This window comes from Gymnoscopelus braueri (genome assembly GCF_963280865.1).
Source record: "Gymnoscopelus braueri genome assembly, chromosome: 13".
NCBI classification, from domain to species: domain Eukaryota; kingdom Metazoa; phylum Chordata; class Actinopteri; order Myctophiformes; family Myctophidae; genus Gymnoscopelus; species Gymnoscopelus braueri.
In genome coordinates this window covers 31,324,821-31,352,481 of record NC_137615.1, presented here as the reverse complement: position 1 = coordinate 31,352,481, position 27,661 = coordinate 31,324,821, and the positions used below count along the sequence as shown (strand labels likewise).

At 40.5% G+C, this 27,661-nt stretch overlaps 2 protein-coding genes across 3 annotated transcripts; both read left to right on the top strand.

Moving 5' to 3' along the window:
- Nucleotides 1-3,818: 3,818 nt before the first annotated feature.
- Nucleotides 3,819-8,763, top strand: rpain (RPA interacting protein). Its single transcript, XM_080447787.1, has 7 exons — nucleotides 3,819-4,001; nucleotides 5,371-5,562; nucleotides 6,465-6,534; nucleotides 7,488-7,605; nucleotides 7,751-7,814; nucleotides 8,201-8,341; nucleotides 8,631-8,763. The coding sequence occupies exons 1-7, from the start codon at nucleotides 3,930-3,932 to the stop codon at nucleotides 8,658-8,660; spliced, it is 687 nt and encodes a 228-aa protein (XP_080303913.1). The 5' UTR covers nucleotides 3,819-3,929; the 3' UTR covers nucleotides 8,661-8,763.
- An 876-nt stretch (nucleotides 8,764-9,639) lies between these two features.
- LOC308099701 (26S proteasome non-ATPase regulatory subunit 11) lies at nucleotides 9,640-26,872 on the top strand. Of its 2 annotated transcripts, none has more exons than XM_080448433.1 (13): nucleotides 9,640-9,751; nucleotides 12,335-12,436; nucleotides 15,875-16,071; nucleotides 17,484-17,541; nucleotides 17,904-18,098; nucleotides 18,184-18,328; nucleotides 19,273-19,333; nucleotides 19,510-19,572; nucleotides 20,589-20,714; nucleotides 22,518-22,553; nucleotides 23,243-23,294; nucleotides 24,771-24,913; nucleotides 25,504-26,872. In XM_080448433.1, the coding sequence occupies exons 1-12, from the start codon at nucleotides 9,661-9,663 to the stop codon at nucleotides 24,911-24,913; spliced, it is 1,269 nt and encodes a 422-aa protein (XP_080304559.1). In that variant the 5' UTR covers nucleotides 9,640-9,660; the 3' UTR covers nucleotides 25,504-26,872. The 2 variants fall into 2 exon arrangements, with proteins under 2 accessions (XP_080304559.1, XP_080304560.1); XM_080448434.1 differs by having other exon boundaries at nucleotides 24,771-24,923.
- Nucleotides 26,873-27,661: the final 789 nt, after the last annotated feature.

The window sequence follows — 27,661 nt, the reverse complement described above, 5'->3', positions numbered from 1 at the left end:
CGTAGCTGTACTGCGAATTGCATGTAGTTGAAGCGCAAGGGGGCGGGGGGCGGGGGGGGAGAGAGTCAGCGCACTGAAGTCAAGGCACAGACTACTGTGTTGTTGACGGACAACGGATGCACGCTTATGAGAAACAACACAAATAAAACCTGGCAAAACAGTTGCGTGCATTAGCGCAAGATGAGGATAAATGAAACATTCAGTCTAAATGTCCAGCAACTACTACCAATACTTTTGTATTTGAAACCTTACATTTCTCTAAATATTATAAACTCAGGACAGCCTAATACAAATATAATTTATGAAAAGGCTACTATGGGCTACAGTGAAGTCGGACTGAATGACTGAAACGTTTTTTCTTTTTTAACTCTCTTGGTGATTATCTGGCACAGTAGTTGTGGATTAGCAAACTGGACATTAATGTTTCCTTTTCGCGTGCGAATTACTGGACATTTAGACTGAATGTTTCCTTTACCCTCATCTTGCACTAATGCACGCAACTGTTTTGCCATGTTTTATTTGTGTTGTTTCTCATAATAAGCGTGCATCCGTTGTCTGTCAACAACACAGTAGTCTGTAGTGTGCCTTGACTTCAGTGCGCTGACTCTCTCCCCATGCACCGCCCCCCCGCCCCCTTGCGCTTCAACTACATGCAAAAGGCCCGTTCGCCAGCTGCGAACGAGCTACGTTCTGCTGGCAAATGTAAACACACTGAGCCGCTATTTCCTACTTCCGGTCCCCCCGCAGGATGTTTCCCACACAGGATTTTTGCTCCAGTAAATTCCCGCGGAAACAGGTGGATACAACCCAATAGCCAATCAGAGTATGATAGTGTATCCCTCTGGTATATGGGATCTTTAGGCTATCCTCGTTGATCCATTGGATGCCGAGATGCCCCAGCCTATTATAAGGCGCGCTGTCCATGGTGCTGAAGCTGAATCCATCAGGCCTGATGCGTTGAGTCTCCATGTCTGAAGCAGTGTTGGCATTGGGCATTCTACACAAAAATCCTGAGTGTTCATTTATCTCTGAGAGGGGGTCCAGTTGGTTGCATTTGTACACTCAGAATTACAAATGGATAAATTAACACAAAGGATTTTACTGTGTAGGCACGTGTGGATGATCTCCAGATGGTAGATCTTGTGAATAATTTCTGAACTTCTATTTGTGTTATTTCCATGTTGAATCCAGCGGCAAGACAGATATAATCTGTTACAGGCTACTGCTTGCCTGCATGCAGTCCTGAACAAGCCTATATATGCATAGACCACCAATTTTATGAATCACTTTGTACAAATAGGTTAGTAACCTACCTTTCTGTGGTGTTGTCCACAATAATAATATCTGAAATGTATATAGTGCCTTTCTGGGTTCTCAAAGTCGATTGATGTTTTAGCTGTAAAAACACGCAATAGCCTATAATGTATATGTACGTTAGTGGGATCCTATGGGGAGACACGGAGCCCCCCAGGTACCCCCAGGTTGGAAGTTCAAAACAAGAGTCAATAGCAACAGCAGAATACTGTTTGCCATTTTTCATGGGGGGGCAACCCATATACTCAGCTGTGTTGCTCATCCCACAAATGCATGTTCCGTATACAAATGGGGCCATTTATAAAGAGAAATAAACAGGCTTTCCAACAGAGTGAAAGGAAGAAGGAGAGGGAGGAGAGGGAGGGAGGTTGTGTGTGATTCCAGACCAGACCCTTGCTCTGGTCTTGCTCATCCATCAAAAATCTTGTTGTTACCCTCGACAGCAACTTCACACTATAAACACATTAGCTCTGTTGTCAAAAGCAGTTTCGTTAAGACTCTTAGCCAAGGTAAAAGCCTGTATACCTCCACCCTAAACAACTGGAAATGGCTATCCATGCCTTCATATCCTCTAGGCTTGATTACTGCAACTCTCTCTATGCAGGTATTGAGCAGTCCACACTCTGGCACTTGCAGCTGGTGCAAAATGCACCACTGGCACAAAAAAAGCGAGACCATATAACTCCTGTCTTAGCTGCGCTCCATTGGCTCCCTGTCCATTTCAGAATTAATTTTAAGGTCCTCTTATTTATTTTAAAATCTTTGCATGGGCTGGCTCCTCCTTATCTCACTGAACTTGTGGAACCTTATAACCCCAGTCAGGGCTCTGAGGTCTGCTGTCCCCAGACTGTGGAACAGCCTACCCCTTCCCATTAAGTGCTCAGACTATTGGGGTTTTTAAATCTCTCCTCAAGACATTTCTTTTATCTAGCTTTTAATGTTGCTTGAGTTTTGCATGTCCTGTGACTATGTTGTTGCACAGGCCTGTCGATGCCTTGTATAGCACTTTGGTAAATTTTGATTGTTGTATATGTGCTATAATAAATCTTGATTTGATTTGATTTGATTTGAGACCTTGATCAGAGAGAGTGAGAGCAAGGGATAGGAAGAGGAAGAGGAGAAGGGAGGGAGAGAGCGGGAGTGAGAGTGAGAGATGTGTGTGTGTGTGTGCGCGCGTGCGCGTGCGTGTGCGTATGTGTGTGTGTGTGTGTGTGTGTGTGAGAGTGCGTGCGTGCGTGCGTGCGTGCGTGCTTGTGTGCATACGTACGTGCGTACGTGCGTGGTGCGTGCGCGCGTGCGTGCGTGCGAGTACGTGCGTATATATAAACAAGTATCACTTGAGTTGAGTTGTCCCCTATTTTTCCATTTTAACATAACATGTTATAGAGTGAGAGGGAAGGAGGGAGAAAGAGTTGAAGTGTTTTAAGTGGTTAAATGTCTGAAAATACACATTAACATGAATCCAACATGTAAGATAATGTATTAAAAACAAAAACAACTACACTAATGATACAGTAGTGCTATCAAACAAGCCTATGAAGCTATGAAATCTATGAAAATTGCAACACAATTTTATACAATATGTAGTAGTAGGGGGTCCCTGCTTATCTCTCTCAGCTAAGGGGTCCTTGGCCTGAAAACATTTGAAGACCCCTGGTCTAAACTAAAGTGTCCTTGAGCAAGACACTAAACCCTTGCTTCCCCTGTGGGTAAGGTAAGGGCAAAATACTTTACCACTTGAACCCTAGCATCGCTAATTTGTGGCAAACATTCAGTGAAAAAAGTAGATGTAGGCTACAAGCTCATAGGGATTTGGCATAGTGGGAAATATAGCGGACCTATAGCAGTGGTTCTCAAACATTTTCCTGTCAAGGACCCCCGAATTGATACTGTTGGCTGCAAACCCCTTTTGAAAGGATTTTGTGCCAGGGACCCCCATAAGAGAAGATTTGTGTTAAAAAATGTCAAAGTCAAGCTTATTCAGTCAAGCTTATAAAGCTCACAGCGCGTCGCAATATGCAACGTTATCCATATAGATGTTTTGAATATGATGTACAGTATATACAGTAGGTTTAAACTGATTTTGATGCTATTATCTCATTTTGCTGGGGAACCCCTGGAACCCCCTCAAGGACCCCTGCAGCTGAGGCTGCAGGGTCCCCGGTAGAATAGAATAGACAACAAGAGGCCTTATTAATCAAATAACTTTAAACAAACAGGAAATGCATAGGCTATGCTTTACATCAATAAAATACAAATACAAATAAACATCAAGAAAATTAGGCCAAAGGTTCATTCCTCATTTCCAATAGGCCTACATTTCTAATTGATTGATTGAATATTATTGACATTTATTTAAGTACAGCTGTCACGGGCTTATTTTGATTTAAATAAATATAGCCAGGGATCTGTGGTTGCCGACCCTCACGCAATGACACTAAACTACACAACCCATCATGCATTGCGTCATAGCGTGCATCAACTTCCGGTGCGCCAAGTTATAAGATGCAGTGTTTACTGTTTTCCATTTAGCCGCGGCGTGCAACACAACACTTTAGCCCGTCAGTTATAATAAGTTTGCTGCCTTTGTGCGTTTAAACTGTAAGCACTTAGAAATGGATGCTGTGAATAGACACCGCTCTCTTTACAAGGGAACGACGCCGCCATGGAAAGAAACATTTCGGAAGGTAAGAGACGAAATAAGCTTGGCCAGCTAGCCTCTTTAGGAAGCCTTTTTGTGTATTTGGGATAAACGGTATCCAGGGTGCTTTTAAAAGTCATTGCCTTCTCTCATTCACCCGCTGGTACCACTCTCTGGTCTCAGGCAAATCTAGCGTCTCTAAAGTGTTGCAGAGAGATGCTAAAGAACTGCATTAGGGTCCCATGGAAACGTGCAGCTAGCTGGCAATGGCATGTCATATGTTACATGTTACTTCGTATTCAGCAGTGGTGTAAAGCACGGGTTTTCAACTGATTTTGACCCAGGGACCACCATCCTGACTAAGAGCAACCTGGGGACCACCACTATTGTGCGTGGTGGGTCCCGTTCATGCACCACAGGGAGCTGGAGAAAATAGCTATAATATCTAATAAAATACAGTGATTTTGTTAGAATGTGATGGAATATGATTAAGGATTACTGTGATTATGGTAAGCTCACATTTCATATCACACACACACACACACACACACACACACACACACACACACACACACACACACACACACACACCATAAAGTAAGAACTCCTGTAAGTTATTAAAAGTAAAACATTTTTTTTTTTAATGCATGGCCAGGGACCACCTGCAATACCGGTTGAAAACCCCTGGTGTAAAGTAACTTAACTGGAGTATTTCTACTCTACTACATCTCAGGCAAATATTATACTTTTACTCCACTATTTGAAAACTTAGAGTTTAGTTTTAGTTTTAGTCATGTTTATTTCGAATATGTTAAAAAAAAACTTTTAAATCACAACAAAAAAAGCACAAAAGAAGAAAAAAAATGGAACGTAATCAAAACCTATCCGGAAAGGGTTAAAACTTATAAACAACCACCCCTTTTATACCTTTGAGTTAAATACTTACTCGCTGAATTCTGTGCCTTACATTATATTACTTATAAAAAAATATATATACTCTTCAATGATATATATTATATATTATAGTATAAAGCATACATTAACCATTTTAGACCTATTTTATACATAGGCTATTCAAAAATATCTGATCTACAAGCTCACAACGTGTTGTGAGCTTGTAGATCTGCTATTTTAAACAGTTTAGTACTTTTACTTTTGGTTCTTTAGTATATTTTTATGCCATACTTTTACTCAAGTAACATTTTGAACACTACAGAGTATTTTCATATTGTGGTATTGCTACTTTTACTTAAGTAAAATATCTGAGTACTTCTTCCACCGCTGGTGTTCAGGACACAGACAACGTTAATACAATCAAGAATTAATCTTTCCAGCTTGCTGCCATTTAATATTGGTGTTGATCATGTGATGCATTTTCACTTGTGTAGATCTAATCACACTGCTTTTTCCTCTAGCGCTGTGTGGACAGGTTGAGAAACAGCCGTTCGCGGTTACTGGAAAGGTATCGTCAGTTGGGAGAAGGTGAACAGCAATGTATGGCAAAGGGCTCCATCATAGTCCAGGAGGTGATGCAGCTGGAGTGGAATGCACTACAGTCTGAAGACCAAAGACTGCCTTTATTGTCGGGGGGAAGCGGCATAGAACAAGTAGGCTTCACACATATCACGCACAGTAAAACCCTGAGTGATTGTTCACACTGAGGGTGTACACTACAAATGGGTATTTTTACACTCTGGATTGTACTGTTCATACAAAATGATATGCAAAAACAATTGCATAAAACTAGAATTGCAATGTGATGAAACTTGGACCTAATCTGTATGCTCCCCTGCCCCCCAAATGTCTAGGTGACACAAGCCATGGACTGGATAGTGTTCTACTACAGCATATACTGCTGTTGGAACACGCAATGCAATTTCTTGGGTTGGGATTCAACTCCGGCATTCGAAATAGTTGCGCTCTGTGAGTGTGTACTACTCGCCCAATAACCAATTGCTGCACCTGGCAGTTATCGTCTTATCGTATCAAACCCCTTTTTGAATGATCTGGTAGAAAATGTATATTATTTAGTTGAATATGTACACTTTTCCACGAAATTCACATAATCCGCATTCTCTGTAGTCTGTGTGATGGGATGACATTCACAGCAGCACTAAACATTGATTTGATTCCATTAAGACGAGCTGACTGCCAGTCATAGCATTGGGTGAGCACATGCAGATGAGAATTTAGAATTAAATGCTGTGGACTCGTGTGGAGGTATTCCCTCCCACAAGAAATTGCATTGAGTATATGTGACTGTATATGAATATATCATCCCTATATATATATATATATATATATATATATATATATATATATATATATATATATAGGGCATTCATTTATGAAAAAAATTTAAACATTTAAAACTAATTAAATATGGTAATGCAAGATTCAGCCCGACAGCAATGATATGGAACATTAGTTCTCAAACTCAAACGGAGCTTTCAGCTCCTCCAAGCTACTGGTTCCATTTCAGCTACCAATTTCTGTCTTTTCTCTCCAGATGTTCAGTTTCATGGAGTATGATGAACTGGCAGTGTTGGAGGAAATCCAACAGGAGCTCATGTCTCAAGGTATTTATTTCACCAGCCCTCTTCTGAGTAGCACTAGTCTTTTATTTTGAACCACGAGGATATCTCCTGTAAGGAAAGTGTTAACGCATCTGTGTCATTTTAAGATTTCTTTGGCCATTCAAAAATGGCAGATGTACAAGCTCATAGCGCTGAGCTTGTATATCTGCTATTTTTTGAAAAATCGTGAAAATGTGGGCAAATCTTTGAATATATTTTAAAGCAAACATTTTGAACTAAAAAATCTTTGCTTCTGGAGGTCCCTGGAACAAAATATTGAGATTGGGGTCTGCTGCCAAATACATATAATTCTGGGGGTCCTTGACATGAAAACGTTTTGCGCACCACTGATTATATAGCAACCTTTTTTTTTCAAAGAACTGTTAGAGATTTAGTAGACTTTGAGTTGAAAATTTGAGTTGCATGTTCGCTTTTAAAAATGTATATATTCAAAGATTTGCACACATTTTCACGATTTTTCAAAAATTGCAGATCTACAAGCTCGCGCTATGAGCACAGATTCTTTGGTCTAAATGGGTTATATTGACAGAGGAATCCAGTGGAACAGGGAGAGTGTTATTTCTTTCTTACGTCCTGAGTTTCCTGTCAGGGTCGTGGCTTAGTGAACTTGAGGCTAATTCTGATTTATTTTTTCTCTGTAAGGCTTAATTAAAATACACCGGTGTTATATGCCAAAAACGGCATCTGCAACACATTGTGACCTTGTAGACTGTTTTCGGTGTGCGACACAGTCATATGAATGAAGTTTAAATCGGCACATAAGATGTTTTTGTCTCGTCATGAATGTTTGGTCTGGACTAGGCTTTAAAGAACAAGTTGCTATGCAATTCTGTGCCATTCTATCATTGGATTAATTTTTCTTCAATATAGGTTTCATTCATCCCTGACCCTAGTCATGAAAAACAGTTCTCAAGTTTTCTCTGTGCATTTTCTAGAGTTGTCCATTATTGACGAGTATGAGAGGAACATGCAGTTTGAGGAACAGTACATTTTATCCATCGTTGAAGGAATGGAGGACAAGGAGACTCATGTCATTTGCCCCATATGTCACATGTAAGTCTGAATCTATAAGCTATAATGATATTTTCACATACTGGATGACCGTGGCCATTTATTTTGACAGTGGCTGGGGCACTTTCCTCTATCTTACGTTTTTGGAGTATGAGGGGAAACTATTTAAATGTTTTGTATCTCTTAGGAACAACTTGACCATTAACAGTCACTTCACCTCTTGCCCGTGTGGACTGTACATCAACACAAGGGTTTGTTTAAACTTTTCTTCTGTAAAATGTAAAAAAAAGAAAAGGACAATTATATCTGGGGGCTGTTAATTCAATTTCCTAATTAACTTTGGATGGGGGCATCTGATTTAACCACTTAAACCCTATATACATCGTTGTATTACGATCACAAAAATAGCTGATCTACAAACTATTGCGTGGCTATTTTATATATATATATATATATATATGTGTATATATATATATATATTTTTTTTTAATGATTGCCTATTACAACATTTCGCCGCTTGTACCTGTATAGTATAAGTCAGTGACAAATAAAACTTCTTGAATCTATTATCGCATGCCCACAATAGGGAAGCCAGGTTGATGGTGGTAAATGTCTGTGTTAAATGTCTACTGTCCAGCAGCGGAACATCACCGCAGAGGTTCTTCGGGGTCTCCTGGAGTCAAGAATCTCAGAACACATGGAAGGATGTCTCTGTAACCCTGTCTTCACCATGGTGGCCAACACAGAAGGTTCTTCTAACCTCATGATAAGCTGCAAGGTGGGACTGAAAGTTTCATGTCTCAGGATGATTTTATGTTCATGAATCATGACTAAGCATTACCATGTTCTGTGCAGATAAGTACGCTTGAAATTGAACTAGATGAAAGCATCAGCTATAAACTGCTGGGGAAAATAACATGTAAATTGCTCACTGTCCTCAGTCCAATCTTATGGAACATTAAAATTCAAGACGCTACTGATTTTGTGACATGGAGAAGATGGACTGTTTTATAATGTTTAATCTGGGTTGGTGATTTTGACTGAATCTCTCTGGTTTCTTGTTTCAGGCGTGTGACTACCTTTCCATCATTCTCTGAAATATTGCTTCGATCATGGATGGTTTTGAGTTTTCCCTATACATTTTAAGGTTTATGTTGTGTATTTTGTGAAATAAAGATTGTTTTAATATATACTTTGACTAAATAGAATGTAGTTTTCTTTATAATGGTGATAATGATTATTAAATCTGTGTAATTCGTTATGTCCATGATGTTCTATGCAAACATTTTAATAACATGGAAATGGTTAACTTGGCATGATTTTAATTTAATAGTATAAATGTGTCGGTATATCAGTGACATTATTTATATGCCTGTGTGGCTTCTGATTCCAAACAAATGACATAATGGAGTCAGTGAAAAAGTGTGTATTTTTATAATGAGACTTATGAGAAATATTAGGAACTGAACCAATTATGGGGAATTCACAGGAAAAACGGTTCCCTCAAGCCATTTGTAATACATCTGATGTATTTTGAATGTTATATGAACTTAATGACAAATAATATTTATTTATATCAGATCAGTACATTTAAAAAAATACAATTTGAATGTCGCAAAGTTGTATTTTTTTTCCCCTTCTCAACAGATGTAGCTATCATCCAAGTTCCATGATGTGCAAGTGTTCTGTAGTGCAGTGGTTCTTAAACTGGGGTCCGTGAGGGAGTTCCAGGGGGTCCCCAGCTAAATGATTGATGGTTGGGAACCAAATGTAATTCTGATTTATGGGGGTGCGACCATGGCCTAATACCAAACCATAGAGCAGTGGTTCTCAAAGTAGGGTCCAGGGACTCAAGGTTCCATGAGTGGGTTCTAAATTGACCCGTACAAGTCTGCAACTGGTCCATTTGGTTCCATTTGTATACTGTCAGAGTTAAGGGGGGTCCATGAAATTGTAAAGTTTGAGAACCACTGCCAAAGTTAATGTACCCAACTCAACTCAGCAGTTGCATCGAAATAGCGACAGGTGGCAGCATCGACCCGCCGTGTCCACAGTGAGGTGAACGGAAGACACGGAGAGGAGCCAGGCACAGGAAAGATGGCGGCCGCGGCAGTGGCTGAGTTTCAAAGAGCACAGTCTCTTATGGGAACAGACCGGAATGCCTCAATTGATATCTTACATTCTATAGGTAAGCGTGGACAAGCACCGTGCGGCACCAAAGAGGCTACTTTGGAGCCAAAGACACTGTCTAAAACATGGACAATGTGCGGTAGATTAGCGGTGGTACAGCCAATTTTACCATTAACCTGTTAGCGGCTAAGTTAGCCCCGTGTGTTGGCCAGTGTTGCCATGTCTGCTCATTATAAGCTACTTTGGGCTTTTTTTTCTTTGAAGTTGCTTGTAAATATTGGTGGTCGCGTTTTTTTGGGGCTTGTTTCTAAAGTGCAGTTGCTTATTTGGGGCTTGCTTCCTAAATGTTGCTTTAAACAATTAAATATTTTCATGTCCAGGATCCCCATATTAATATGAATTTGTCTGCAGAACCAACCTTCTGAAAATATGTTGTGCCATAGCCCTGGCTAGTTGTGCCAGAGACCCCCATACGAGATTTGTGTGGATTTAAAAATATTCCTAAATTATGAGTTGTTTCCCAAGATTGTTCTTTGAAAATAGCAGATCCACAAGCTCTATTTTCAAATAGCTATAGTCGCTTCTCTTGGGCTTGTTTTCATTGACCTGCTTGTTTCTCTCGCACAATCTGGCAACAGTGGTGCTGGCCCGTCTCTCCTCCACTACCACAGTGAGTCAGCAGCCATGGGCTAGCCCTACCGGTCCGCAAGCTAAGCTAATGCTAACCATCTAGCAGCCCATTCATTGACACCAACTTTTCGTTTATATACTTGGCTAGTTAGCGTTAGCTCGCAGGGACTGTTAGCAGCGGTCCTCTTGTCTTTGCCAGGCCGATTGTGACAATGAAATTAACCTGTGTTTTTCTTTTTTTTGGGTCTGACATTAATTAGTGAGTCGCAGCAATTAGATATCATCGCGTCCTTGTTCATATTGAGCAAGAAGAGCCACGTGAACGTGGTGTTAGACAAGTAGTTGTCATCATTGTGTATTTATTTTACAGTTTTAATAGTTCACTGGGCCAACAGCCACTTGGCTGGTTGCCAGTTCATCATAGCTTTGCCATGATTCACTTGATTTGAGGCTAGATTATCCAGATATAGGGAGATAAACAGAGAAACGGGGGATGAAATGGAGAGAATGATAACTTCTTTAACAGTCTGATGCACTTTTGATGTGGAGATGATAATCACATAACAGACTTCAAGTTGAGCCTAGTGGCTCATCAGCTGGATTTAGTTACGCTTTCAAATGCAATCAGTCTCATACAAGTTCAGGAGTTGCATGACCAAATGTTTATCAATAACTGACCTTGACCTTTTCCCACCAAATGTAACCATAATATGTCAAGATATTGAGTTCGAGATATAACATGACGTTTTGTGGCCTTGTGTTATGCTTTGGTGATCCAGTTGATTTGAGTTGTTGCAAACAATGACATGCAATATCCCAGTTTTGCAAGCACTTTAACACTTAAACCCCAGCATCTGTAATGTGGGGAAAGCTTAAGCTGAAAATAGCAGATTGACAAGCTCAGAACCCACATTGTGAGCTTATCAATCGGCTATTTTCAGCAAAAGCTTTCCCCACAATAACAGAAAACAGAAAAGACACTAGTATAGAGCCTAGCTCCTTTCGGGACCCTTTTTTGTATTTGGGTAGGATGAATTGAGTACAAATGACTATAGGCTTTCTTGGGTTTAAAATCCTCTTAGCAGACCTTGTATTGAACGGTACTTTCCTGTGCTTTTTTTTTGCAAACTGCTATTAAAGTATTCAATCAATCAATCAAGGCTGTATCCAGGGTCCCTTGAAAGTCGTCTTCTCCCATTCACTCGCTTTTACCACTGTCTGGTCTCGGACAAATATAGCAACTCTAAAGTTTTGCAGAGAGATTTCAAAGATACTATGAGCTGCATTGGGGTCCCGTGGAAACCTGCGTTGATCGGCGTCAACTATTCCTACTTTTCCTCTCTTCCACGCTCCATGCCCTGGCCCCCCGTCTTGTGATTGGCTAGATGCACTTTTCCAGCCAATCACAAGACGGGGGAGGCGGGACATGGTGCGCGAGAGATAGCAATACTACATTTTAAAATGTGGATTAAACATGTTTAATCGCAACGCCGATCAACGCACGTTTCCGCGGCACCCTAATGCATCTTTGAAGTATCTTTCTTTAGATACGTTATATTTGTCCAAGACCAGATAGTGGTACCAGCGAGTGAATGGGAGAAGACATTGGGCCCGGTTTACCATTAGCTTTATGGTCTTGAATGGGGGTGTGGAGCAATGCAAAGGATCTTCCATATGAACTCTGACCTTCAGGCAAAAATGAGGAACATCTGTGATCCGCACATATCAGGGATTGACACACCCCTTTGTGAAGTGCACGTCGGTTTTTACTTAGAGAAAATACACCCTACTTTAGTCACTTTGTTTACACTGATATTTACGACTAGCTTAGTGAATCGGGCACATAGACTGTCAAGGAACCCTGGATACCGCCTTCCCAAATACCAAAAAAGGTATTCAGTGTTCCGAAAGGGGCTAGTATAGATCCCTGAGGGACTCCGCTCAACCATATGGGGTTTAAGTGGTTAATGACCCGGCTAGTAAACAAATTAAACAATTGTTTGTTTTGTAGTGAAACGGGACATCCAGGAAAGTGATGAGGAGGCGGTTCGTGTCAAAGAGCAGAGCATCTTGGAGTTGGGGGGTCTGCTGGCCCAGACCGGACAAGCTGCAGGTAATTACACAATGGTGTTTATATACCTGACCCTGGCATGCCCCGACAGGATGGGATAAACAACACAAGTCTGGTCATTTGTTGAAGTTCTCTCCTATAGGTGCTTGACTTGGGGTTAGGCTCAAGTTTTAAAAATAAGAGCAAGATTTATGCTTAAGCGGTAGCGTTTTGAGTGACTCATGGTGCTTGGCTAGCCTTGATATTAAGACGATGACCGTCTTGATCCAAGGCTAGGTGCTTGACTTGATCCGATGGAAGACTTTCAAATTCAAAGTAAGGCTAGGCTCTGGTTTTGTACAGAAATCAAGCTAGGCTAGGGCAGTGGCGTTCCCAGAAATTACATTTAGGGCAGGCGAGATTCCCCCCTCTCGGAGGGAATCTCGGAGGGAAATCTCGGGGGGAACAAATTAACACAACAACACTACCTGACTACAAAACTGAAAAACGTTAATAAAAACAATAAGTATAATCAATGTATGTATTTTTATTCAAAAAAAAAGCAGCATTACAGAAAAGGCGAACATGATGTCCTGCACAAACATTTCAGAATTGCGATTACAACAGTGACAATAACAGCCAAATCAAATAGTTTTCAAGCATGTAGTGATGTCTCAAAACATGAGACGACGGGGCTTGCTGCACTTGAAAATATCTATAACTGAATCGTAGTTCAGACCTTCAGTTTTTTTGAAAGCATGGCAACAAAGGTGGTCAAAGGAGTAAACCAGAGAACCAGATTTATGGGCAGAGTTTCCTCTTTTGTCAACCCTCAGGCCCTAAGGACCCTCTCAGGGGCCCTGATTCAACCCCTTTTTGACTATGCTAGCTCCTCTTGGTACTCCAACACCTCAGTGTCACTGCAGACTAAGCTTCAAACCTCCCAAAACAAACTGATCCGACTACTTCTCGGACTGGGGCCCATGACCCACCTCTCTCCCACTCACTTTGCCAGCCTAGGCTGGCTCAGGGTGGAAGACAGGGTTAAACAACAAAAAATGGGTCTGGTCTTCAAAATTGTAAATGCAGATTTGCCCGATATGCCCCCTATACCCGCATATCTGTATAAATACCTCGAAAAAGTTAGTGACACCCACAGCCACGAAACTAGAGGGAGCGTAAACAACAATCTGGTACCACCCACCCATAAAACAAACATGGGCAAATTCTCCTTCTATAGCACAGCCACCAAGGAATGGAATAGTCTAACCCCATCCCTCAAAAAATGCAGTTCGCTGGGCTCATTCAAAACAGCCCTAAAAACCCATCTTTCTGGAGGCCGAAAGAGGAGCTAGTACCAGTTTCCCTGTAGACAGACGACCCCCCCCCTCCTCTTTTTGTACATATTTTGTATTTCCTCATGCTTTTTTTGTATATAATTTTTTATTTTTCCATGCTTCCCCCCCCCTTTCTTTTTGTACATATATTTTTTAAATGCTTTTTTTGTACATAGTGGTACTTTTTCTGTATTATCTGTATTTCATGTTGATTTTTGAACTGTTTGGTTGCTACTATATATGTCTATGAAATTAACTCAAGGACCCCAACGGAAACAAGTCCGCAAGGACTTTTTTGGCCGGACCTTTTAGACAAAAGCATTATAAATGTAACTGTGTTGTTTTACATTCTTTTGCCTAATAAAAATTTCAATCAATCAATCAAAGTTAAATCTCTCTCAAACGCTAGGAGACACAGACTAGGTGAGAGGTTGTCATTGTACTTCTGTGTGTACTTTTTATGCCAGGTGAGTACAGGTGATGGCCCAGAGTAGACCCCCACTCCTGGCACTCCTAGTACCCCATGAAGACAATGACATACATGATTTGCATCACTATAGGCGAGGGTCGCTCTGCTGAATGGATATGGTAGTGATTGACTGCCTGCCCGCGTGAATGACGCCGGCCGCTGTCTGTCAGTCTTTTACTTTATTTTCTAGGGGTGGTGAGATTTTAGTTGGGCAGGCGGCCGCCTGCCTTGCCTCTATGGTGGGTACGCCACTGGGCTAGGGTAACCTACATGTTTGGAGTTCAAATCAATAGCCGGTTCCATTTTGGCACCAGTTAACAATTAGGTGAATTATTCTGATTCCATGAATTCAGTCAGTCAGATCTCTCTGTCTGCTCCACATTATTTAATTTGGAAATTGAATAAATGTTTTGTTGTACTATAAGCATGAAAAAGGTTTGTCACCAAGTGCACTAAAGCCTGCCCAGTTTTTCAACTGTGGGCAACCAGCCAAATACAATACAATCTTTTGTTGTGATTTGTTTAATATACCTGCCACTTTGGCAAGTAACCAAATACCAAACCACATTTAGCGTGTTTTAAAAATATAGAGTTGGCAGATAAATATGTACACTAAATGTGTACATCCCATCCTTAGTAGCATGTAGACCAGTGATTTGATCACAGATGCATGTGAACAAAATAGATGTGTGCCACTGCTTCTAGCTAGAGACATGGTCAGAGCTTCTGTTATTGAAATATTGACTCACCTGCCAACACTCTCCACCCCTTATAGAGCCAGTCAGCCAGATCGAGTTTATCTTGTTCTACTATCACAGATATATCAGTATCTACTAATATGTTGTCTGATAGGCGCTAATATGAAACCTTCTTTTTTCAAAGCATAGGCCTAATGCATAAAAATATCCTTGGGTTCAGGAATTGTTGTTTTTTCTTTATTTCTAGTTATTTAAAATTATTGCATTTCCAGTTTACTGTTTGCAATGTACTGATGTAATTTTGGAGAGTAACATTCATTGTCTAACTATATAGTACAGAAGTCCTGACATCACTCGTTCATCCCCTGGTTCGTGAAGTAATTTCTCTATGGAGAATAACATGGGTCATTTTAGAATCGTCTCATATAAGAATCGTGGTCCAAAAATAAACAAACTGTCCCGGCGATATTGTCAGGGAGGAGGCTCTGTATCGTTCATGATAGTCAGTCACTTATATTTGATACAGTCTGTTTCTGGCGAAAATGTAACTAATTCGGCGGAAGTAACATAATCGTTTTCTCACCGTCAGTTGATGCTTCATATCCATATGAGTGAAACCGCCGGGATCATTTGTTTATTTTTGGAACACAGTTCTTATTTGACGTGATATTAAAGACGTCTATGGGAATTCAGAATGGGAGTGGAAAACCGCGAACCAGGTAGGATGCGTAAATTACGTCAGACTTCGGTGCTCTATATCCGTCCTCCATTAAATACAATGTGTTGTGTTTGATAACCACAGATCATTGCAAATAATGTGTTTGCTAATCACATTTGAGGGATTGTGTGTGTTTATATTTTACTCCCTAATATCTGTATCAGACACAAAAATACAGTATCGGGCTCTAATCCCCCTGCATATCTCTCTCTCTCCCCCTACTTGGTCTCTTCCTCTCCTTCCGTCCCTCTGCTTTCGTGCGTCATCCCCTCCTTCCAGAGCTTGGTGGTTTGTTGAAGTATGTGCGTCCCTTCCTCAACTCCATCTCCAAGGCCAAGGCAGCGCGGCTGGTGCGCTTGCTACTGGACCTCTTCCTGGACATGGAGGCCGCCACGGGCCAGGAGGTGGAGCTCTGCCTGGAGTGTATCGAGTGGGCCAAGGTAGAAAAAAGGACCTTCCTCAGACAGGCCCTGGAGGTGAGTGGTGGAGGAGAGAGTATCAGTTGTTTTAGGAGCAGTGTTGATTTCGTCGACTAATATAATGACACAAAATGTTTGTCGACTACCTTTTTTCACTGACGAAAACTAAATAAAAGCTAAATAAAAACCAAGCTATGATGACTAAGACTAAATATATTGACAATTTCATCAACAAATAAAAACTAGACTAAAATATTAGGGAGGGACTAGTGGAGAAGAGAATGAGATCCAGTAGAAATAAAAGACAAGTCATTTTATGCTAGGTTGCGCTCGTGTTGCGCTCTGAAAATAGCAGATCTACAAGCTCACAGCGCGTTGCACTGCGACGCGTTGTGAGCTTGTAGATGAGCTTGTAGATCAACTTGTAGATTTAGTCGACTATAATCTTATGATATTTAGTCGACTAAAACTAGACTGACAGTAAAACATTTCAGATTACTAAAATATGACTAAAACTAAATGGAATTTGATTCAAAAGACTGTGACTAAAACTGAATCAAAATTTGCTGTCAACGCTAGCTGTGAGTATATGGAGTAGGCCAAAATTCAAGGACCTCCTTCAGACGGGGGACTACAGGTGTAAAGACGAACGTGTTCTCAGTGTATGTACACACAGTACATGCTTCCCCTTAGCCAGGTCATAAACAGGCAACCGTTTTCATTGTTATGCAGATGACAGCCTTGTTGCTCTAAAAAACAGCATTGCTGAAATTAAATGCTGGATGAATTTGGCCCCTAAAATCTAGCACTGGGCATTTGTGAGAACCTTGACTTCTAGGCAGGTGATATCAAGCCCTCTGCCAGAAACCTTGGAATAATCTTTGATTCAAATTTTAACTTTGAAGCTGAAGTCCAAGATCAAATTTGTATAGCACTTTTCTGAGTACCAAAAAACGCTTTTCAATGGAGCAAATTCTATTATTCTATCATTGATGTCAGTTATGAAATATCTCTCAAATCAAGTAATTTTAAATATCGATCATTCCATTTAATTTAATCTTTCATTGTATTACATTGTTGTATTTGTTTTGATCCTATTTGATCTATACTGCTCAAAGAAATGGGTGCCCAATAAAAAAAAAATTATTTTGAGTTTTCATGAACTGTGTACATACTGCTAACAAAAACTGCTCAAAAGAATTAAGGGATCAAAGTGTTCCTTTAATTATTTTGAGCAGTGTATTTTACCCTGTTCATCGTTGGTCATTGAGTAAGCACTTTGTAATGTGCTATATAAAGTTATTCATTAAAAGTAGAACTAGAAACTTTGTTTGGAGGAGCGATATTAAAGGTTAAAGGATATTCTGTGACAGTATGATATTCTGCAGATCTACAGGTGCATTTGAAATTAATGCAAATTGTCAGGATTGTTAAGTTGCAGTAAGTAATATTTCCTGTGTCCCACCCAGGCTCGTCTCATCTCGCTGTACTTTGACACAAAGCGCTACCCGGAAGCGCTACATCTAGGTGAGTCTCTGGGTTTACTTTGAGTTCTAATATGATGTTTGGTGTCCTGCAAGTGTCAGGTAGAGCCACAATTATGTCCTTAGCTTTTAGTCCTTAGTTGCTGTTGCTAACTCAACTCACAAACTATCAGAGCTGACTGCAGTAACAATGGCAGCTGGCAGTGTCAAAACCATATTTATAACTATACCCCGTTGCATAACTTTTGGTTGACTTGTAAATTCCAGTGTGAGCAGGTAGCACTTTGCTGAAGGACACAGGACATCTTAACTTTTGTTGTGGCAATAAAACTTGTGACCATTCTGTTGCAAGATATATATATATTATATATATATAATATATATATTTTGGAACCATTATTCCAGAATCCCAGCTGCTAATGGAGCTGAAGAAGATGGATGACAAGGCTCTGCTGGTGGAGGTTCAGCTGTTGGAGAGTAAGACATACCATGGCCTCAGCAACCTGCCCAAGGCCCGCGCTGCCCTCACTTCCGCCAGGACCACCGCCAATGCTATCTACTGCCCGCCCAAACTACAGGCCGCACTGGACATGCAGTCAGGTAGAGTATAGGTGTGTGAGTGTGTGAAAGTGTATTATGATCATCTATGTGTATCCATGTATGTGTAACTGTGTGTGATTTCCAGGGATCATCCATGCTGCAGAGGAGAAGGACTGGAAGACCGCCTACTCGTACTTCTATGAAGCCTTCGAGGGCTACGATTCTGTTGACCACCCCAAAGCCATCACTTCCCTCAAATACATGCTGCTCTGCAAAATCATGCTTAATTTGTAAGATATACACTATTGTGCAAAATCTACTCTGCAAATCCATGCTTAATTAGTAAGATATATACTATTAGGAAAAATGTCCTCTGCAAATCTATATATGAAAACTACAGGCCTACCAATTGCAAGATTTTGCTCAATCAGAAAGTATACTTAAAGGTAGGTTAAGTGATTTTCTTTGGTTAAAATAAGTGTTAAATAGCTCTATATTCTGATAGTACTCATTGCTATAGAGTGTTTGTTCAGTAAAAGGAGTCTCCTTGTCTCTCCAGCTCTTTATAAAACAGAAAATGCATTTTCGTTTCAGTTTCAGTTTCATTTCCAATTTTATCCAATCAGGATAGAGAACTCAATCAGGATATAGATTAAAGAAGTGAAATTGGAAGTGATGACACTAAGAAATGAGCAGGCAAAATTGGAACTGGAAAACTATAAAAAATTGGTACTGTCTCCTGATTGGCTGAGATTTTGACACCTACCGGAAAATGTATTTTCTGTTTATTAAAGAGCTGGAGAGACGGGGAGACTCCTGTTACTGAACAAACACTATAGCAATGATTACTATCAGAATATAGTGCTTTAACCTTTTAACAAAATACTTTTTGTTTTAACCAAAAAATATCACTTACCCTACCTTTTAACAGTTTGATTTCTGCAAAATCATGCTTACCATGTAAGCAATATGTATTTCAGTGGCTAACACATATGGCACTGAACGTATATATGCACCACTTGTAACAAATACATGCTCAAGGAATGAGCTAGAAACATGCTTGGTTACTTTTCTCCCCAATATTTTTGTATTCTTGTTAAAGAAGTTGATAGTATATTATTAATAGCAGTAATGTAAATTAGTTTTAACAGACGTTAGTGGTGTTTGCCTTTATTGGCTAGTACAGTGATTGCTGTGTAATTGATCTTTTTTTAATTTTTTCCTTTTCCTTCAGGCCAGAAGAAGTCCAGAATCTGACCAGTGGGAAACTAGCGCTGCGGCACGCAGGACGACAGGTACCCCCACAGACAGGGTCGATTACATCTTTAAACATGTTTTTAAGATGTGGATGTACTCTTACATCCTTGTCAAATGCTGATTTTCATTTATAAAGTACAAAACATGTGTACTGTTTAACTGTCAACATGACACATAAGCTGTTGTAAACATCTCTCCTTTGTCTCCCTTGCAGACAGACTCATTGAAATCTGTGGCACAAGCCAGTAAGAACAGGTCGTTGGCAGACTTTGAAAAGGTGAGTGTTCAGAGTTCATGTCAGATCATCTGTGTTCCTGACAAAATGTTCTAATTCTGCCTTCAACAATGTTAGATAGATAGACCTTTACTGATCCCATGAGGGAAATTCAGTTGTCATGGCAGTACCGCAGTTATGAAACACAGGACAGATACAGAAAAAAGATACAGCTAGAAGTAAGAAGTAGTAGTAGTAATAATAATAATAATGTATTCATTTGTATAATAATAAAGAGCTTGCCGGTTATAACGCACAGGGATTAGGGAGTAGTATTGAGGTATACTACAGAACTCTTGTCCACAGCACTTGGACTGTCTGGGATTAGCCTGGTGTATGAGCTATTTACAAGCATAGTTATAAAAGTAGTCAAAGTGCATTAACAGTAAATTAACATTATAGTCAAGGACCACTATCAGTATAATAACAGTATTAACAGGTATAAAAAATGTCCAAGTCTACATAGACAATCTACCCTGTGCGTAAATTGTGGGTAAATGACAGTCAATCGGCAGTGTATAGTGAGGAATATACAATCTATGCCCGGTAAAATCTTTTACAGTACATAGCTTAGTGTAATATAATTTATGACTTGGGTATAAATATACCGTGTGTGTAATTATGTGTGTAAATCTTTGTCAATATGGCAGCTAAATTCACAGTACAACAACAATGAAAACGATTCTACAATTAGGATGGTCCATCAAGACCATTTGTTTTCTGTATGATTCATATTTAGATAAAAGCTTGTACTGTTCTCTCTGAAAAGAAAGGGAAGCTTTCAGATGATGGCGACATTATTTTTGTACTTAAAATGTTCAGTGAGATCACTGAGATGTGACATTTCACATAAACCATCACTACAATACACTGTGTGTGTGTGTGGGTGTGGGGGGGGGGAGTAATGTGCCATTTTTATTGCTCAAGTGCTTAATTGAATTAATTTCTGGTTTCTGTCTTACTGGCAGGTGATAAGAGATATGAATTACCTAATTAATACAGTTTCTCTCTCTCTCCAGGCGCTAACGGAGTACAGCGCAGAGCTGAAGGACGACCCCATCATCAGCACACACCTGACCACACTCTATGACAAGCTGTTGGAACAGAACCTAATCAGAGTCATAGAGCCCTTCTCCAGAGTCCAGGTATTATTCATGATGATTTATCTTTATCCATTTAGTCATTTTACAGCCTACAATGCAGAGAGCTTCAGGACAATAAAACGGGAGTCAAATGAAATAGAATAGAAACTTCCCTCTGGGCAGAGAGGGTATCTGGGTCACTAAGGGGTAAATTACGTGCCCATCAAACACTATTGACCAGGTGTTTGCAGGTGGGAAGCCCGGGAGGGGATTGTGTTCTTCAGAGATGCTGAACGATCTGCATCTTGCGTCTCTTAACGCTTACTTTTAAGAAAGGACGCATTGAACCAACCATCACTGCTTTCTATTTTATCCTGCTACATTATGAACTAATTCAGCAATTACAATGTGGCACATTCCCGCACAACACAGCAATGTTAATATAATACTGCGCTTGCGGGACTCGTCTCCTTTTCAGCAGAGTGTCCCCATCCCCCTTCCCTCTCTGCGCGCTGGCTATGTGCATTTATACTTCAGTGTACGGCAGTGTTGCGCACCGAAACTCTGATGCACGACACGTAAATCGTTGTTTTCGGTGCGACACACGCGTAAATAACTCATTTGAAGGGAATCGCCTTTGTAAAAATAAAACACCAGTGCAATAAAAACTGTCGCAAACATATCTACTTTTCCGTCTCTATTATTCTTCCTCTGGGAAGTGTGAATTATCTTAAAACTGTAGGCTACCACAGTTTCTGTCCATCTCTCATCCCCTGCTCGCTCTCTCTCTTTCTCTGTCTGTATTTCTTTCTCTCTCTCACACACACACACACATGTTCTATATAGGAAATATATTTTTCTTTGAATTAGAATGTTAGATGATAGATGACATTTGTACATATTTTTTTTTTTACATCATTTGAACATGCATGAATGTAGCTATAATTAGCTGCAATTATAACTCTTGGAGATCAAAGAAAGCGAGAGAAGGAAAAAATAGGACATTTTATTGGGCACCCATTACATTTTCCTGGGACCCATTTGAATGACCACCTGTGGGTCCTGCTCCTACATTTGAATCGGTTCCACATCACTGATTCTTTGTCGCAGCTACAGTTTGGTACCTGTTCAGCAGGTAGTGGACTCCCATGTGTATGAGAGGAGGCGTGTGGTTGTTGACATCCTCCCTAGGTCAACTATGGGCGTTGTGAAAGGGACTGTTGTAAAATGTATGCATTCTCACACGCAGGTCTTACTTCAGTGACGAGTTGGCTAAGGTGAACAGGTGTCAGACGTTTGACTTGTCAGGCTTTCCTGTTGCGTCGCATGTTGTCGAGGACGGCATGATTTACGATTTTCAAATCCTATCAGTATGTAACTTGCACCACTCTGCTGGTGCCTCACTCAGGCGTGTCTCACATGGCTCTAGTCCGTTTCTGATTGCGTGCCTGTCTTGTTTTAAATGGTTGCATGGTGCATCAACCTATTATGGGGTGGGTGTGAGAACGCGCGTCTGCTTGCCACATCAAACGTCTGACACGACAGTAGTTGACCGCAATGGAAACAAGCTGTACGTTTTTTTGCGTTATCCTTTTGATTATGGTGGGTCAGATGTATGTTACATGTGACATATGTTTTATTTCATGATCAATAAAGATATCAATCAATCAATCAAAGATGTTGCCCAACTTGTCACCATATTACAACCTGGGAGAGAAAATAAAATCTAGACAGGTGCAGAACCTCATCAGAGTCGTATAACATTGACCCCAATTACAGTATATCCCTCATGTACAAACACTTAAATTGCTGGGTATCTAAATTATCTTTATATTATGCCTCTTTTCTCCCTGTCCCTCCCAACAGATGGAACACATTTCCATTCTTATCAAACTCTCTAAGGTAAGGGTGCTACCCAGTTCTACAATATTTCTTTCCACTTCCATTAATTTGAGCGTTTGATAGATTATCAGTGAGTTGTACTGTATTGTTTCTGTTGTCTGGTCTGCCAATAATCATCCTGTCAGAGAAACGGCATGTTTGCAGATCTCCATACATATTCCAGTCTATTCAAGCTATTCTCAAACATCGTTGCAAGTTTCTTTTTTTTCAACAATATGTTTATTTATTTTCTTTTACACACATTACAACAACTTATAATACAATAAAAAATAAACAGAAAACAAAAATGAACTTTTACATTAAATTATACAAGACAATTATTGAAATGACAAAAAACAAAAACAGAAACAAAAGAAAAACATACATAGGCATCAACACTACTCCTCTCCAGATTCTTCCATTAAATGTGGCAGATTATTATTTTCCATGTATTGAATAAAGCAACCCCACACCTCCTGAAACATCTCTTGTTTGTCCTTAAGTATGTATGTGATTTTTTTCTAGAGGTAGGCATAAAGACAATTCTCGTTGCAAGTTTCTAATAATAAAACTGAGCTAGCATAAACAAAACTGCAGCAGCAAAATACATGATAGGTAAAAAACTAAATTAAGATGCTAGAAGATAGAACCATCAGCAGGAAGTAAGTATAGTATACTGTGTAAAGATGTGTTCTTTCTCTTCCACGCAGGATGATGTGGAGAGGAAATTGTCACAGATGATTCTGGACGAGAAGTTTCACGGTACGAGTCTGTAAAACTCTTCCAATCCCGGCTGTGTGTTCCTGAATCTTTTCCTTGCCTGGGCTCTGGTTAATGACTTGTCATTCTGGTTAATCATGTCACACACCAAAAATAGCTGATCTACAAGCTCACTGTTGTGAACTTGTAGATTGTCTTTTTTCGGCACCCACTTGCTTCTAAGTATAAATCAGCCTTAAAGGTTCGATGACATTCATTTTCACTTTTTTAATTTGTTATGTTTTTTGGGGGGTTTTATGACCTCAATTACACCCAAAAAATCTGAACTTTGAACATTCAGTGGATTTTCTGTGGTCTGGGGTTTTCTGAATAATTAGGCTGAAAAGTAATCTGAGCTTGGCCCTTCGACAGTGAGGTCACAGTCGATTAATCCCGCCCACTCTCCTCCTCGCCCCTCCCCTCCCCTATCCTTTCCTTTGGGGGGGGCGAAGCAGAGGCGATGATTGACAGGCAAAATCCCTCACCAGCGACACCCGCAGGCAAAGATTTATTTTTTCATTGCAGTTGAAAAGGCTTTAGAAATGTGAGACAAAAACACCTACAGTGAATCACTGGAGTGGAATTTTCAGTTAAAACTTTTTGTACACGTTTGAAGGACCAGGACAAAGACTCTGAATGTGGTGTAAACATGAATGTCATTAAACCTTTAACACATTGACCGCCGGGCCCGTAGTTCTACGGGCCGTTAAATCCAACGCTTAACCGCCGATCCCGTAGCCTACGGGCTGTGGTGCTTTTTCCTTTTTTTCGAAAAATCTTTTTTTTTTCAATTTTCCGGTACGGCACATTTCATTGTAACACCACCGGAAACAGAATTATTTGGGATCCGGTTTTGACGATCACGCCGGCTCCCATTCTAAAGTCTACACTGAAACGCCATTTTCTTCGATTGTAGTTTTTCTCCTCGCTGATCACTGTTTAACATAAACCGTTCTAACTCAACAATGGATGCCCCGTTTGACACGTGGTTTGGACTGGTAGACACAGGGAGATGTCCGCGATGTTTACAAACAGTGCACAGCTCAATCTTAAGGATTTTAACGATGTCTATGGCGACGTGAAAAAAACAAAAAACAACAATAAAACGTTGGCACTGGTGAGTACATTATGAGATTAACCTCTGGCGGTAAATGTGTTAATGTTCACGGTGTACCTGTGTTGCCTACCTTACTGTCTTTCATCGTCACTGACTTAATAGCGCACCATAGCTGACCGGATAGTATGCCAAGTTCTGCCAACCATGATTGCAACATCAGTTATTTGACTCCTGCTTGAAGGCCTGTGTTGCATGTCTTTCACCCTCTCTGTCGTCGACTCGTCGTTTTACTGTCTGTGTTCTCATTTTCCTGTCTAATTGAAGCAACAACAACAAAAACATTTGAAGATGCCCCCCATGGAAATGGGGATTACTTAGTTGATTGTTAATAGTTATTTCTCTGACTGTTTCAATGAAACTAGGTATTTTGGACCAAGGCGAAGGTGTTTTGATCATCTTTGATGAGCCACTGGTGGACAAGACATACGAAGCAGCTCTGGAGACCATTCAGAACATGAGCAAAGTGGTCGACTCTCTCTACAACAAAGCCAAGAAGCTCACATAGGTCAGTCCTGGTAGGGATGCAAAATCTTACTAATTATTTTCTGCTCATTCTGCAGATTGCAGAATGAGCAAACGCATTCAATGCATATAGGGCAGCTTTAATTTTCCATATGATTTCCTATGTTCATGTATTAGTGGACAGGTTGTGTTATACATAAATGTGTCACATAGTCTCCCTTGAAAACAAAAACGTCACTATGGAGTTAGATAAACATTTCTGTTTACAATTATTGGTAAAGGTATTATCGTAATTTCTTAATGTGCAATAACAAACTGGTTTTTTCATGTAAGGAAGCATACCTACCGGATCTTCTTCATAAAATTTAAAGTAGTACAATCAACACAAAGTTTACGTTTAAATTTCCAACAAAATGTTATCGGGTTTTGTAACTTTATACGTGGATCGTCAGGATCCACTTTGAGACTAACTTGTGGATACAGACATACAGTATTTGGGGAAACTAATTTTAGTGTTCTTATTGTACGGTTAGTTGAATGGAGGGCTCATCTGACTACGATTGGTCTAGAAATAAATGCTGGTGTATTTCTTTCAACATTTGAGATTTGTTTTTGTTCATTTTTCCCTTGCAGACACTGTTGACCATCTGTCTCCCTGTCCGGAGCGACGTCGGCCAGTCAGACTTCTGTTGATCGCGCACTTCACATTTGGGATAAGAAGAAGGGTGGAGGAGGGAGAGAAGAAGAGGGGGAGAGTTTGAACTTTCAACAACCCAGCAAGCAAATAAACCAACTGAAGAAAAAAAAAAAAAAAAAAACAGACCAACAGAACCACAGACTGACAGGACTCGGCTGCTTGCTCTCCTCTGTTCCCATTCCTCCTCCCTCCTACTCTCCTTCCCTCTTTTCAGTCCTTCGTTCTTTCCTTCAGATGACGGGTGTGTGATCTGAAACAAAGTGTGCCCCCCTGTGGACAACTCCAGGCACTGCGCTTCTCTCCACCTAATCTTTCTTGACACTGGTTATCCAATGGAACTGGGCGGCCCTCTCTCTGTTTCGGTTTCTGTCTGCACTGGCCATCAGGGATCCTTGTAAAATATCAATGAATACATATACAGTACTTATACATACATGTATGATAAAACTACAAAGAAACAAACGTAAGTTTGGTCTGTTATCGGATTGTAATGGCGGGAAAGGTTGAGTCTGTTTTTGTGTCTCACCTTGATGGTTCTGTTCCTGTTCCAGTTCCTGTTCTGTTCGGTTTTGTTTGACTCGCCAATCTCCTTTGATCTTGCTCTTAACGTGTTCCCTCCCTCTTTTTACTTATACCATTTCAACATGGATGAGAAGCACTGACTCTGCCCCTCCCACATACAGAGAACCCCCTTCCCCATCGGCGTCCCCTCATTCCTCGTGAACTTGGAACCCCCCAAAACATCAACTTTCCACATACCAAGTGTCTCGCTCAAAAGGCATTCTGGGGATGCGTGTCTGTGTGTGGAGCGGACAGGGATCTGTCCCCTGCCCTGAGAAACGCCACAGGGAGATTACATTTCCTCACTACCGTGCGCGGTGTCTCCCAACTTCCCCGACACCACCGCTGCACCCTCACTTCCTGTTTGTATATAATGTTGCCAAGCGCCACTGTCTATTCGAGGCCTCATCTATTCACACTATGCCCACTACCCCCGCCCACCCCAATTCACTTTTTTTATATAACGCTAAAGAACAGAGTAAAAAGCGCCACTCCCTGACTGAGGACTTGGCCGTTTACACAAAGTGCTTTTTAATGCTCGGTTTGTACAGGGCATGACTGGAGAGGACTCTTTGCATTATGAGATGCTTTGTGGTGTAGATACAGTGGGCCAGGCCAGGTTTCGCTGAGACGAAATCAAACTGTGCTATTTGGGGGGTTTGTTTTTTTGCAACAACTTAGAGGGTTTACCATATATTACATAGAGAAAGACAAGTGCTAATAAAAAAAAATCGGAAACCTGAAGTTGTGTCAATTGTCAAGGTCATGAAAGTGACTAAATACTCTGAACCTGTATGTGTGCATGTTCAACAGCATAAATGTAAAGCCAGGGTCATAAATTATGTAGTATAATGGCAGGGTATGTATTGTATACTTGTAATACTGGTGTATTTGTTTTCTGTTTTCACACTACATGAGGATGAGTGAAGTTTTGGCATCGGCACCTGTTGCTAAAGTCAATGACATGTCTGCATTGTTTCCACAACATATTTTAAGTGTATGTATTATACGGCCTTTGTCACTTTTAGCCTAATATGATTGGTTTTATTTAGTTTCAATATTCATGGGTCCTTGAAATTCACTTAGGCTATCACATGAAATTAATGTTTTGTAGAGGAGGGACCCCAACGACCACTGCTTTATGACAATTTGTGTCGATGTACCTTGAAATAAGAGGCACTACGCTAGGCTTAGAGTAATCTCTCAAGACAGATTCTGCTAGTCAGCACTCAGCACCACTGCCCTAAACATGCATTGTTAGTTAGCCTGGGATCCAGACTGATTTGTTCCATTCGGCAGGTTTTTCTCACTAAGTGAGAGAAAAAAATATCCGCCGAATGGAGCGAATCAGTCTGGATTCCAGCTACAGTAATTGTTCTAGGAATAAACACAGAAGCACCCAGGAGGAAGTGGACTAAGAAAGGGGAGGAGCCATACAGTTCCTGTTCCTACACAAAAAAGGAGGTGGTGCCCCCGAGGCAAAAACAACCGAATGGGTTCCCAGATTAGGTTGTAGAGTGAATTAATGTGAAG